This window comes from Aythya ferina (genome assembly GCF_964211825.1).
Source record: "Aythya ferina genome assembly, chromosome: 5".
NCBI lineage: Eukaryota > Metazoa > Chordata > Aves > Anseriformes > Anatidae > Aythya > Aythya ferina.
The window spans coordinates 31,189,217-31,203,479 of record NC_140301.1 but is presented as its reverse complement, the minus strand read 5'-3'; the positions used below and the strand labels follow the sequence as shown (position 1 = coordinate 31,203,479).

Here is a 14,263-nt window from a genome sequence, read left to right as displayed (position 1 = left end):
AGGCAAAATGAAGCTTTCCTGTTGAATATTGGTAATACTTGCTGGGCATCTATCTAGTCACATGACATCTGGTGATTTAATCTTCTACCAATGCAATTTCACTTACAGAGCAATTTAGGATTGTATTTTCTCTGTACTGGAGCACTAGATTCACAGAACGCTCTTAAGGGCTGGGGGTGGATACAGACTTGCACCAGTTTTTAGTTGAGAGAAAGAACAGTGGTATCTGGGAGTGGCTTGGAAGAAGCGCTCTGCATATAATGGTGGAGCTGCCCTAGTATACTTCCAAAATTTAGGGAAAAAATATTTAAGACCACCTGAGCATGTAATTACTGGGCAAGTACTGTATGTCCCATGGGCATGCTTAGACCGTGATAGCTTATGGGGAACCATGAAATTCAAGCTAGCGTACTAGATGAAAGATGAGTTTAAACCTGTTAACAGAGGGCTACATCTAACATCTACATACACTATGAGCTGCAGCACATGTTGCTTGTGCAGTAACTTGCAAAACTTCTTCCTCTGAAGGTTCTATTGTGAAACAATTTGTGGCTAACACAATGCAGTGACTTGCAGATGCTAATTCACCTTTGCTGCACTTGAAACAGCAGTGCACTATCTGAATGTTAATTGAATAAATATATGAAGTGTATCTGAATACCATGAAAAAAATGGAGAGCAAGTGAAATCAATCTGAAATAAAATATACACATGGATTGCTAAATGGGTTATGTTTTTCTACCTCAGTAATTCCCAAGCTAAAATGCAAGCATAGTTATGCATGAAAAGAAAATTAGCAGTTTGTCACTTCTCCCATCTCCCCACACCCACTGTAATGCAGTTACTAATAGGTTAAGTGTAGTGCTGAAGCGTACAGAATGTTACGTTAAATGACTTGCACATATTTATTGCTGTGACCTAAAATGTGAGGGTGTCAACTAGGTTTTTTTTTTCCTTGGGACAAATACCCTTCTGTTCCTGACAGAAAGTTGGATAATCCAGGACTAATGCACCAGCAATCCGTATTTACCATGGTGTTTTCTCCCCTTTGCTTTACGAAACTTTTGGTAGCTGTTGTAACTGCAAGGTAGCAAAGGAGCCTAACATTGTAACTGAAAGGTTTCCATATGCACTGATGATTATGTAAACAACAGAAATGTTGACTTAGTATCTAATTCAAATATTTCTAAAAACATTAAGCTTTGTTTTCTATAGCAATGCTGACTGCATCTTTTTCTTCCAATTGTACTGTTGCTGATATTCCCATATTTAACTACACCATCTATTCTTATGTATCTTTTGACTAGTCAAAGGAATCTTGCTAAATAAATGTTAAACTTCAGATAAGTAGGATGTCTGGGCATAGATTTTCCCAGCAAAAAGACCACAGCATAATATTGCAAAGTGGATGGCCTACTCTTTCAGGCCTGTCTGACCTGGGGAGTTGCTCCTTTCTTATACAATGGGAAACCTGCCAAATAAGGGGCTTTGCCCTATGGATGCCTTAAGCATTGCAAATCTGTAGGATGAAAACTAGTATTTCAAATGGGATTTTAGCTATCAAGTAGAAGGAGCTGAACTTGAAACGAGACTGGGGCTTTTACCTATTCATTGCCAGATTTGTACATGTTGTAACTTCTGAAGTATGTTTGTATGGAGCTGAACAGATTTCTGCCTTGCGACTATAAGGCCCTGCAGTTATGCTGACATACATGGAGTGTTCTTGACACATTCCCCTAGTGCTGTCTTGTAAAACAAAGTAGCCTAGTAAACATCATACTGCTGTCAGCTACTTCTGACTGGAATCTACTTTTTTTTTTTTTTTTTTTCTATAGAATAGCACCTGGAATAGGAGTTTCTTAAGTAGAACTGGTTCCATCCTGTTGTCAACCTGTTTATAACAACAGTACTTGATACATGTATATCTGCCAGCCTGGGAACCCAGAGCATTTTTGAAGTGCAGCTGGGTGGACAGCCTCAGATGTCCTTGAGAAACACAAAAACAAACTGCAACAACTGTCCTCTTGGAAACAGTAGAAATTAATCCCCAAACTTTATTAAAAATAAAAAATAAAATAAAAAAAATCCTAGAAGCAAAAGTTGATTTGAGGGGGAAATAAATAGGGTAGTTCCAGGCAGGAAAATAAAAGCTAGCACGAACAGATGATGATGTCTCTAACAATCCAAAAGTAACCCAATGTCTATACAAATTGGGGCTTCTCTGAGAGCTCTCCTGGGAGAATTTCTGTACTTGAGATCTCTGAGACAGACTGGACCCTTGCTGGGAACATCTGGCTGATTCTGGACTCCACAATGCAGGTCACCTCAGAAAATGAAACTCTGTCTATTATTAGCTACCCCCAATCCTGGATGCAGTTTGGCAAATGCTACACTGTATCATAACATTTTACATAACATATAGGTGTGCATAAGGTCCTTAATCATAAATACCTGCTTGCTTTACTAGTGGCTATTTGTACTGATCTGTAATAAAGTAATGTAAGAAATAAAATCTGTGTCCTTGCATATTATGAAATTCTACAAACCTACCGTTGCAATTTTTGCATACCCACAGGCTATTCAAGAATGGATTATAGCCATCCTTTGAATACTGATGTTCCCTAAAATGTTATTAAATAATAAGTATTACTCTGTAAGATTCTCAGAGAACTCATAAAATAAACACATTATCATAATTATGGTTATAGAGATTGACACAGAGGTAACTTCATTTTTCTTAATGTTTTCTTTCTGTTTGCAGCTAACAACCACAGTGAGTATGCTTAATGATTATACTTGCACCTTTCAGGAGTTGACTGTATAGATGCTTTTCTAGCCTTGTGTAGGAAAGGTTAGGTATAGAAGGCTAGTTAATATATTCAGTGAGACTGTAAGAGTCTCATTAGAAATAGATGCATCCATGCTTACATGTATTTTGCCAAGAAAAGCACTTAATACAGTTCTTCCTACCTCACTGTTTTGAGGATGCAGTACATCTTAACTAAATTACTACCACAGTGTTGACATACTTGACTTCTCTGCAGTCTCAAAGCAGTTGAAGTACAACTGTTACCAGCAGCTGGTAGAACTGTGTATCCAAAGTGATTTTTTTTAATGATACCTTTGTAATATTGGTTAAAGTGACAACAGCAGCAGCTACACCAAATAAGCTTGAAATTCATTTTTGAAAACAATTTACTAAAATAAACAAGTATGTTTTCATTTTCAGTATAAGTTAAATAACTGCATACATTTTTAGGTCTTTCTAGATGCTTTTGAGAATAAGGCAGCAGCAGTAGGGTGACAGCTAAGACTTTTACAAACAGTCAGTGCAAGGATTTTATATTTTCCAGCAATATACATTTTACCGAATACATTGAAGGTAAACCTCATCTTTTATTTGATGCAGCTCAAGCAGAATAGGACTGTAGTGCAATTCCTGCTTATGGGGAAAAAAGTCTATGAAGGATGCTCAAACCATGATTTGTTTACTGGAAGCAGTTGATATAAATTCAGCCATAACTATTTGTGCTTCATTAGAAAAACTTGTAGAGGTTAAGAACTAAAACATTATTTGTGAAAGTTCTTCTCTGTAGAAGAGTGCTTACTGCAAAATATACAACTTTTCAGATCTCCTTTTGATAGCAAAACTTCCATGTCCTGGAAAAATGTTTCCAGGAGAAAGTACTCTTATAGCTTAACACACAACTTCCTGATGAAGGGGAACTGGCAAATTTGAAATGCTCTTTCCCTTTCTCTATTAAAGAAGAGCCCTGACAAAGGAGAACATATATTGTGTTAAAAGCTATCGTGGCTCAAAATCAAAACTGGCCCCTAGACAGGTTTATCAGTTCAGTACCCATGTACTCTATTCCAGTTTATTCAATATGGCCTTAACAGACTGTACGACTGCTAGAGGGGAGTACTCTGAACATCTCCTTCACCAGTCTTGCTTCAGGTCAGTGAAGCAGGTGCCTCAGTCACTAACTCTTCTTATCAGGGATACATAAGATCAGAACAATGATCACGCAAACTTCTTCTTTGTAGCTGTAAATCGTTCCATGTACTATAAACAAAAGAAAAATATAAGAGTCAGAAATAAATACAAAGTTCATTACTATTGAAAGAAGCTACATTTCTGCTTCAGACTCGAAAGCACTCTGTACCTAAAGCATACTTTATTTCATAGATGCAACTGTTAGTGTTGTAAATAAAAAACCAAAAGCTTTCTGCTATTTGCTATAATTGATTCATACTCTAGAATAGAAGTCCATATGGTGCAGAAGTCACATCTGACGTGTTAAGGATAAACTGATGTTAAACCCTTAAGACTGCAGTATGACTGAAAGTCTCCTTTTTTAATCCTGCTTTTCCATCTCATCAAAGGAAAGACTTGCTTCAACACACCTCTCATCATTAGCTACCCTTCAAAAGATGCTGATGAAAGAACAGAGATCACAAATCCTGTAAGAAAGGTAATATTTGACAAATTCTTCAAATTCTTTTTCAGATGTTAAGAATTCAATACAAGTGACAATACCAATAGACTGTTTATGCTTTCATTCACCAACATAACAGCTGTCTAAGAATTCTGAGGAGGTACTGGATAAGGAGTTCACCAGAAATTTATTTAATAAAAAAAATAGAATCATACAAACCTTGTCATAACCCTCCAGTTCTCTAAGTTTCTTGATTTCAAAGAGGTTTCCTTCAACTGCAAGCAGTGAGATCTGAGAATCGCTGAGGATGCTTTGAGGAAGCATGCTGAGTTCTAAGCAGTTTTCCTCTAAACGCAAGACTTTGAGGCGTGGACAGTGGGAGATCTGCACTGAGATCTGGGAAATCTGGTAGAAATAAATTTAAGAAAAAAAAAAGTCAGATGGGATTAAAATGTTAGTTATCCATGACTACTTAAAGTGACCGGTGTTTCAAACTAATACGGAATGATTATTATACTGTAAATTATGTTAACAGTAACTACTTAACAGTGTGTAAGAAGCAATAATAATGGTAAAAAAAAAAAAAGTCCAAGTAACCTATTTTTTTGTGATGACAGACAATCTACACCTCAGTTTATCAGATTCCTACTCAATAACTGTTCAAATACTTGCTGTATGATTAAAGTCAGTATTTCTTAGTCAAATCAGGCAGTTGGACGTTTCAGACCATAAATTCTAGTTATGATCCCTCATTTCTACTGTGTGAAAGAGATATGTCTTTCAGCTATAAAGTTTTGATAATGTCAGCTTAGACTTAGTATGACCACAGAACATAATATAAATGGCTCTGTCCCAAATCCACATGCTATCTCAGTTACCGGACCTGGTTCTGATTTAAATTGAGTTCAATAGCTTGCAATTCTCCCACAGTGTCAGGTACATTTTGGATCTGGTTTTTGGAAAGATCTACCACATCCAAGTGACGAAGACCACAGAGTTGTGTCGGCACAGTCCGAAGCTGGTTTCCAGAAAGACTCAGGGTTTTGAGAGCTGAAAGTTGTCCAAACGCAGCTGGTAGCTGCCTCAAGTGATTGCCATTCAAATGCAGTGTTTCCAGTTTTTTCAGTTTACACAGCTCCTCAGGCAGAGCAGCTAGAAATAAATTACAGAACAAAGGGAATGACCTAAACAAAGAACAGTAAAATTCCATACCCATTTATGTCAAATGGGCTTCTGCGTGGAAAAGTTATTTCCCACAGGATTCCTCCATGTTTTCCAGTGAAAGCACAAATCCTTACACAGAAACAGAAGCCCACTGACAGCACATGGTTTCTAAATGTCTTCCATAAATATCTCAAAAATAATCATGATCTGCAAACAACAATCTTCAAACCTCTAGCTGAAACCACTACTCTGAGAGAATTTTACACCAACAGCTACGCCCTTTACTAACCACTTTGTCAGTGTATTCTATGACATTTGCTAGACCATACAATTCACAGCCTCGGGTCTCCTGCAGCCCTTTAAAGGTATTACTCAACTCACTCAAAAGTTCTCAACTAATCTGTACCATATCAGATAAGTCTCACTGGGTAAGCTCTCCTAGGGTTCATCCATCCCTCATTCTGTCTACACACATCTATAGCACTCCTAAGCCGTACTATGGAAACAAATTTGTAAATGACATTTGTTTTTCAAACAAGCAATTAATACACAATGAACACATAACAACAGTTAGCTTCTTCATCTCATCCTAATTTTTCCGTAAAGAGGCAAGAAATGTATTTCTCATCCAAAAGACAGCATCTCTCATAGCATAAAGTTACCTGAATATTTTTAAACTTCCACTGATGTTTGTCCAAGAGAAGCAGCAACAACCATTCAATGGCCAATGTTTTCTACAGACCATCTTAATTGCCTGTTCTTTATGCAAGTACTAAACCATCTGACACTTAAACTTTCAGATCAGACAAGTCACAGCACACAAACCATATGGTTTTAAGTACTTACATGTCATTGTTAAACCGATAATACAACTAAGCTGGCAACTAGTTTTGGAGAATTTATGATTTGTAGTTTGTTTTTTTCCTGTACATGAATTCCAAAGATTTCAGTTTAGGTGACTAAACTTCCCATTTACATCCTGTGAGAGTTAAATCATTACATTTAGTTTTCGATCAGAGAAGTCATATATTACTTTAAAAATCTGTGGAGATAATAATTAGCGGGCATACTCAGTTTGTTGTTGTTTAGAACAAGGCTCTTCAAAAAGGAAAACTTCCCAATGAGTGGTGGCAAGAGCTCTATTTTGTTGTTTGACAAATCTATTGTCCTTAAGTTGCTCGTTAGCTTCTGCAGATCTTCAGGAAACTAGGGGAAAAAAAAGGATACATCATCTAAATACTTGATACAACTTCAAATGTTCAAGTTATGTCGCTCTGAAATTTTAAATGAAAGATATATTACATGCTGTAATATGTATCACAATGTCCAATCGTCATAGTGTGCAATTAAGTTGACACATTTTTAATTAAAAAAAATTGTATTTTTAATACTTTTTTTCTCAGGAAAGGGAAAAATATATAAAGGAGACAGTCTAACATCCAGGATGAGTACTTTTAATCCAAATAATTTAATTTAAAAAAAGGAGAAGGAAGTATAGACTATTCATGACTACAGCTAAATGCAGTAAAAATATCTAAGCATAACAAATTGTGGAGTATCTTTCTAGAAAATAATACGGTTATAAAATTTACATTTTGTCCCAAGTTTCTAGCCTTTCTTTTTTTAAAGCACAATAACATTGTAACTAATACTTCTTTAACATGCATTCACTCTAAAGCATAAGATCAGAATCATGCAAGTGTCCTGAGAAGACAATGCAAGCAAAATTCTTCTCTGCCAAAAAGAAAGAAAAAAACTATTGAAATATGATTGATCACTATTTATGCGAAACACGCGTATGCAGTGCTTTATGACAACAATGAGGGGAGAATTTGCCTCCAGATGTGTCAGTCATACAACCAAACAGCCAGGATTCTATTACAGTTGCATTACCTCTGTAAGTCCCTTTCCTGTTAGCTGAAACACACCGGTTTTCTGTGCTGTTTCCAGGTGCGCTTTTAATGCACTATTTCCCATCCTCACACTTCCTTGTCAAGCGCACAGAGTTTGTCTGAGCGATGGTTTCAGCCAGTTTTTCTGTTGTTCTGTGCTGGAGGACTGCAATAGAAATTCTGTTATAAAGCAAATATAAAAACCCATTTTATGCATAGTGTCTTAACACTAAAAGCTTCTCAATACACCGAACCATTTTGCTGCTGCATTGTCACCTCTCTAAAATTTTGGATAAATATTTACCCAGCTTAAGATGCATTCTTTATTGCAGCCTGCACATTGAAATAACGCAATAAATATGGTTAGAACTGCAGGGAAAACTTTATAGTTCCCACGTTTCTGCTCTCCTGGGGCCCAGTTATGTAAGGCTGTTGTTTATGGGGACTCTCCGTGATTTCAGTGGCATCTACCAGGACAGCGCTGCTTTTTATCCGACAGTTTCGCTCGGTTTCTTGGAAGCACTCAGCGACAGGGCTCCTTTCTCTTCCTTCTCCCTGCAGTCACTGCCATCCCTCTCCTGTCACAGCAGCAGAGCTCAAGGAGCTTCAGGCCGGCGGATTAGCAGGGGCAGGGGCAGAGCCCGCAGCCGCCGCTCCCCCGGCCTCACCCTTCCTGCTCCCGGGGGCTCCCCGACCCCAGCTCCCCAAGCCCGGCGGCTCGGGGAGCCCCCACACCGGCACCTACCGACCCCGGCGGAGGCAGAGAGGGAGGGAGCCGCCCCCGCCGCGTCTCCCCGGCTCCCTCAAGCCCCGGGCAGCGTCCGCCCTTTCTCCCCGGCTCCCCGGAACCGGAACGCTGTCAGCGGGGCCGCCACGCCCGGCATGGCGCCCGCCCGCCGCTCCCAGCCGCCTCCTCCTGCATCCGGCCGCCATGGCGGAGCGGCGCCGCTCGGTTTCCGCGGCAACGGCGGCCGCCAGCCCCGGGCCCTGCGGAGGAGCCGCCAGCCCCGGGCCCTGCGGAGCGGGGTCGCGGGAGCGGGGGGCGGCGGGGGCCGCCAGGGCGCGGAGAGCCGCCGCGGCCGGCCCCAGCCCCTGGGAGTCCGAGGGGCCCACGGCGGCGGCGGCCTTGCTGGCGGAGTGCTTGGCTGAGGGCTTCGTCACGCAGGTGCGGGGCCCGGTTATCGGAAGCAAGCCCCCCGCCTCTGTCCGCAGAAAGGGGGGCGTTCTGCCGCGGTGGTTTTGTCCGTGTGGAGCCTAAAAGCAGCTGTGGGGATTTACAAGCTTGTCTGGCTATGTGGCTTGGAATAATGGTTGTGGTGAAAGTGCTGAAGCGCGCTGCTGTGCTGATATTGAGAGCTTGCCTGGTGCCTTCTCGCTGTTGACTGACCTCCTTGTTGCCTTGCTTTCACAGGAGACTTTGGATTCAGCATGTCAAAATATCACATGCTTTGCCAAATTTGCTGAGAGGGAAAAAATTGCGAAGATTCGGGCAGAAATCAATGAGGTACCGCCTTTACTTCTGTCAGCGTACTCTTGACACTTCGTACTTAAAGATAATACATTTTACCCCGTGAGGCAGCAAACTGAAATATGCCATTGTTTCATGTTTTTGTTTTGCTTTAAGGGGGTGGGGGAGGGCTTGTTCTTCTTGTTGTTTTTTTTTTAACAGCTTAGCTTTTTCAAGCTTTTTCCCAGTTGCCATAAAGCCAATAAGATTAAATAAGTTTTCAGTGTAATTGCCGAGATGTAGTAGTTTGCCTCTTTGACTGAAGCGTTACCTGAAGCTTTCTGAAGAAGCTGAAGAACAAATAAGAGTTTGTAGTTCACTTATATTTCAAAAAAATGTGTTTTTTTTTTAGGCTCTGGACCATTTTGTTGGTTACCTCGGTCACTTCCTACTGTCTGAAAATGATGGTTGATTTGCATTTTATGTTGATGTTTTCTGAGCATTTGCTCACTAGTGTAAGCTCCAGCAGCTACAAAGTGTTACTGCAAAATTCAAATTCACACAATTTAATTTTTTGGAGAATGAGTAAGTGGGCATCACCCTGTAGCAGAAGGAAGGAATAGTTTACAGCTCCTAGTGAGGTGGATGTTTTGCTGCCTTTGTTGGAAGGTTATACTTACAAATTCTTTCTTGGACAAATGTTTGATATGCTGTCAGTGAAAGAGTTTAATTTTTATCTCCTTTCAAGGAAGGCAAAGCAATAGCTCTGTGTCCTGAAAAACTATGTTGTTCTGTTTTGTACTTTCTTCAATCTTCTCCTGTCTAGCCAAAATGCTCACAACTTTAAGCCACAGGAGTAAGTGTGCTGCTCTTGTGCTCATTTGTCTTTGGAAAGAATTGAAGCTAAGAGGTTAACCTGAGAGGTTCTCCCTCAGCTTAAAATATCACAAAACAGTGTTTGCCAAAAGGAGGAGACAGAAGCTTTGAGAGGTTCTTTTGCAGGATATGGGCTATGAAACTGCTTTGTTGGACATGTGAGCATCTGTGTTTTAAGAATGAATTGCAGAATCAGTCTCTTGCAGCACAAGTACCCAATAAATCACCAAAATGTTTTTTTTGTATGTGTGGTTTTGTTTTTTTTTTTAATGTTTCTTCCTATTAACCAACAAAAAACCCACACACCTTGAGGGAAATTGGTAGTATGCTGTCACGCACGTGGCTACTCTCACAAGCGCACTGTCCCTCTTCTTACCTCTCCTTCCCTCTCACCTTCTCCCTGCCCCAAGAGGGCCAGCAATATTTGGTTAAGTACATTAAAAATTCATTTTCATTTTGATTTTTATTCTTATAGAAGAAGCTGGAAACTGAGATTCTGCAGTTGGAGCGAGAGACAGCAGACATTGTTCACCCTTTTTACTTAGGTAAGTTTTCTATGTATCACAGAAAAAAGGAAAATAATTTTAAATGACTGCATCAGCAGATTTTTTGATTTAAGTACATCACACTTCTAGAAATTATTGCAGCTGTTCCCACTGCATAACTTGTTAGAGGTGGCAAGTGTATTGTTAACCTTCCTCAAAAGAATGTTGTTTGCGCAATATATGGACTTAATCAGAAGGACATGAAGTAGAATCTCTGTGATTCTAGTTTGCTAATACTGCATTATGCTAGTGAAGTATACTGTAATATTTCAATCCTATGGCATAGTTTTAAGATGTGGGTTTCATCTATTCCAGACAGTTTACTCAGAACTATAGATGATGTAAGACAGTTAACAAAGCTGTATCTAAAAGAGATGTATGACTTCAAAAGTATGTAGGACTTTCTTTGAGGTGTGTGTTGATGTTAAGTGCTATAGAATCCAACACAAGTCATTCTGACTAAGGATATCTTTCTTGAGTGTACACTACCCTGAGTGATAGATCAGACTTTTACTTCCTTTCTAAACAAGAAACTTTGTTCTTGTTCTAGCAGGACAACAGCTTCAACTTTGCAATTCTATTTTACAGACAAAAAATGCCAGATATTGCAAGATATGAACAAACACTTGGAAGCAGTACTGAAAGAGAAGAAGAAACTCAGGAAGAGGCTGATGAAGCCCATATGTCAAGAGAACCTTCCTATTAAGGCTGAATACCACAAGTAGGCATACAAAAAATAATGGTTCTTTCTTTGAGTCCAAATTAATTTGAGCTAATAATATTTTAGGAAAAATCAGATGCTTTCATTCACTTTTCTCTAGAGAATAGAAACAAAAAGTGATAGTGAAACCTCCTCTAAAAGGTAGAAGTTTGCTTATTGCTAATTTCATGGAAGCATAAATTTTTTAATGAATATTTGCCTAATTGGTTGGTTTTGCCTTCTGAAGACTACACAATTGATTATGTGTCTTTTTAAATGGATGTGTTAAATCCTTGATTCCTTTTGCTTCTCTGTAGGTAGGAATCACTACTGTAGCTTTTGGTGTCTTCTTTCCACTATGACTTGCTCAGAATAAGCGTGTGGGTGATTCCCAGAGATCCTTAGTAAATGTTTAAAAAATAGTGTTTCTTATGCTCTAAAAATCTAGTCCAGTTACAGAATTATGCACTTCAATAACTCCTGCCCTACTTGTTGAGAACCATAAAAGAATTGTAATTGCACTTAAGTTCATTAGATGACTAGGAACTCTATAAAAATAGAGAAGAGGACTAAGGAAACCCATAGTGGGAAAGAAAGGAACACTTGAAAGTATTAGGTTCTGTGTTGTTTGCACAACTTTTGAGCTCATTCTTGGCTACAGGTACGTAGTAGAGTTGTTGACTGAGGCTGTGTCTTTCGTTGAGAAGCTTGAAAGTCATTTGCAGAGTGCGAAAAGTATCCCTCAGATACCAACTCTCATGAAGAACATGGTGAGTAGCAAAAAAAAAAAAAAAAAAAAAGAGCTTCTCAATGCTGTTTAGTTGCTTAGATTATCTTTGTTTCCTGCTAGCTTAACAGCCTGACAGGTTATAGAGATAAAATCTAATTCTCTTCTTCAGGACGTTGCTTTAACAAAAACAGAAGTGCTGGTGACAGACTTGGAGGAGCTGACAGAGCAAATATTGGAATGGAGGGAACTGCAAAAAGGAGTGTATTCTGATGGTATCTGCAATACTGCTGAATTGGACTTTGGCTTATCATTAACCTAGCACAGCTTTTTTTTTTTTCCCTCATATGGGATGGCTATTTGAAAAACTGCAATTTAAGCCTGTGAAAAGTACAACGTGGTTGTGCCTTAATACAGCGGGGATTTTGTAAGTAGTTATATTTATGTTCTGACATTATAGTTCAATGATTATCCATTCTCCAACTATTTAAAAAAACAACAACCTTTGAGCAGTAGCTCATAGGAAGGCAGACTACTGAAAAGACTGTTTAAGAGTTCTTTTTTGAAATAGTTGGGCAGGATTCTCTTGGAGCCTGTATCTTCGATGCAATTTTGTTTTGATTTTTCTCATGTGTTTGCTGCAATGTGTCTATTCATTTTTGTAAGTATTTTGATAATACACTGTATTTTGTATGTACCTATAAAACTTCAATAAACGCACTAGATTTTAAGAACCAAGTTTATTGGTCTTCATTTTGTTATGGAATCCCACATTTAAAAACCAAAGAGTGGTTCCAAGTGCTGTGGAAGCATGGACAGGAACCTAACAGTTCAAACCAAGGAATTAAATTAGTTTTAGGTTACAGTTTATTACAGCTATGATGTGGTTGATTGGGAATTGACTTGATGTATAGCAGTTCTATAAATTTGTAACCTATGTTTCTATGATAGTGATAAATACATTCTTCAGTCTTTCCTCTTCTATTGCTTGTCCTGTATCAGTGACCTCCTTAGAATATAACTTTTTCCATGCGTATGACTAACAACATAGCAACTGTGACTTGTACCAGTTCACAGTCTCAGGAACTTTTATGTTTTGAAAAGATGTGTTCGTAAAATGTTACTGCCAGGACATCTATAAACCAGGACAGTTGTTGTCTTTCGTGGACACCCTGTTTTGTATTGAAGAAATGGAACAAACATGCAGATATATTGCCTTCTGTTACTGCATTGTCAGTTATCTGAATTCTTAGTTACTACAACGTGTTGATTTCTGCTTTTAAAAACGAGCCCTTTATTTTTTGAAAGTAACCACTAGGTGGCTCAGTACCACTCCAGTATAGTATACAAGTACAGGTGATTTTCCTCTGCTGATTTTCCCCTCTGCTGCTGCTGGGACATGTTAAAAAGACAAATGACTTGAATTAAGTCAAGCAGAGTGTCAGGAGATAGGATGATCTGAGAATATAAACTGGAATTTGAGTCCTGTAAGCTTGAATAGGATCCCATTGTGGGATTTGAGCCTGAGGTCCCCTGTGGTTCATTTCATGCTTTGGAAATCATGGTCTTCTATGCAATTGCAGAGGAGCTGCAATTTTTACATTCTGTGAGATTGGAAGAAACAAAATCCAGACTTCTGGAATTATGGTCCATTGTCTCTATTGCTGGTTTAATTTCTCTCTCAAATTGTCTTACAATGATTCTTTAGGTCAGTCAGGTAAACTAAAGATATTGTAATCTAAGGCTCAGAGATAGGATGAAAACATTTCTTGTTAGGTTATTCCTTATAATTCCTTGAAATGAAGATTATTTTATTCTTTTGCCATAGCTAAAGAGTAGAGCATATTTTCTTGTTTTACTCCAATATTGGAAAGCTGTCTGTGGAGATGGTAGGGTTTAGCTAATGCAATTTGCTATTGACATACTGATTCTTTCTTTAGTGTGACTGAAGGGCTAAATCTGTTGAATCAAACAGTGGTTTACAGCTGGTCGTATTTGTTTTAACATCACTGTGGTGGGTCACGAATTGGGAAAAGCAAGTTTGAAGGATTCATCATGGACTTCATTCTGGAAGGTTTCTGTATTGTACTACCTATCATTTAGATTCCATGTTTCTGGAGCTTAAGTCAAGTCACCTAATGGGCAGGTCTATACTTAAAGTATATATAAAGGGGACAATGAACAGGGACAATGTTCTAAACGCAAATTGTTCATGTTTTGGTGGGTTTAACATGAAGTGTAAAACCTTTGTCGACGCAACAGATTAAAATTGCTTTAAATTGAGCTTTGAAGGTTTCAAAGCTGTAGGAGGGCTACCTCTCGCCACCACCTTTCTCGCCAAACCCTGGGAGGGTGGCGTGAGGGCAGCGGGCCCAGGCCTGTACTCGGGCCGGGCCCGCCCCGGGGGCGAGGCGAGGCGGGGCCGGGCGGCTCCGCCCCGGGGCGCGGGGCCGGGGGCGCGATGCGGGGCCGG

At 39.3% G+C, this 14,263-nt stretch overlaps 2 protein-coding genes across 2 annotated transcripts; one reads left to right on the top strand and one right to left on the bottom strand.

Annotated features, from left to right (window-relative positions):
- Positions 1-3,326: 3,326 nt before the first annotated feature.
- On the bottom strand, positions 3,327-8,366 carry LRRC57 (leucine rich repeat containing 57). Its single transcript, XM_084520412.1, has 6 exons — positions 8,241-8,366; positions 7,497-7,661; positions 6,674-6,809; positions 5,323-5,591; positions 4,659-4,844; positions 3,327-4,066 (listed from the first exon to the last, which is right to left on the bottom strand). Exons 2-6 carry the CDS (start codon positions 7,578-7,580, stop codon positions 4,025-4,027), a joined length of 717 nt encoding a protein of 238 aa, XP_084376538.1. The 5' UTR covers positions 7,581-7,661; positions 8,241-8,366; the 3' UTR covers positions 3,327-4,024.
- HAUS2 (HAUS augmin like complex subunit 2) lies at positions 8,289-12,524 on the top strand. Its single transcript, XM_084520411.1, has 6 exons — positions 8,289-8,660; positions 8,907-8,999; positions 10,294-10,363; positions 10,952-11,084; positions 11,725-11,833; positions 11,963-12,524. Exons 1-6 carry the CDS (start codon positions 8,427-8,429, stop codon positions 12,110-12,112), a joined length of 789 nt encoding a protein of 262 aa, XP_084376537.1. The 5' UTR covers positions 8,289-8,426; the 3' UTR covers positions 12,113-12,524.
- The last annotated feature ends 1,739 nt before the right edge of the window (positions 12,525-14,263 follow it).

What these genes read in the sequence shown, in the direction of transcription:
- LRRC57 (XM_084520412.1), bottom strand. Translation starts at nt 7,580, where the DNA reads ATGGGAAATAGTGCATTAAAAGCGCACCTGGAAACAGCACAGAAAACC. An exon ending in CAGGAAAGGGACTTACAGAG is followed by an intron (nt 6,810 to 7,496) that starts GTAATGCAACTG and finishes TTTTTCCCCTAG; the next exon opens with TTTCCTGAAGATCTGCAGAA. An exon ending in TCAATTTAAATCAGAACCAG is followed by an intron (nt 4,845 to 5,322) that starts GTCCGGTAACTG and finishes TATTTCTACCAG; the next exon opens with ATTTCCCAGATCTCAGTGCA.
- HAUS2 (XM_084520411.1), top strand. Translation starts at nt 8,427, where the DNA reads ATGGCGGAGCGGCGCCGCTCGGTTTCCGCGGCAACGGCGGCCGCCAGC. An exon ending in TTCGGGCAGAAATCAATGAG is followed by an intron (nt 9,000 to 10,293) that starts GTACCGCCTTTA and finishes TTATTCTTATAG; the next exon opens with AAGAAGCTGGAAACTGAGAT. An exon ending in TGTTCACCCTTTTTACTTAG is followed by an intron (nt 10,364 to 10,951) that starts GTAAGTTTTCTA and finishes TCTATTTTACAG; the next exon opens with ACAAAAAATGCCAGATATTG.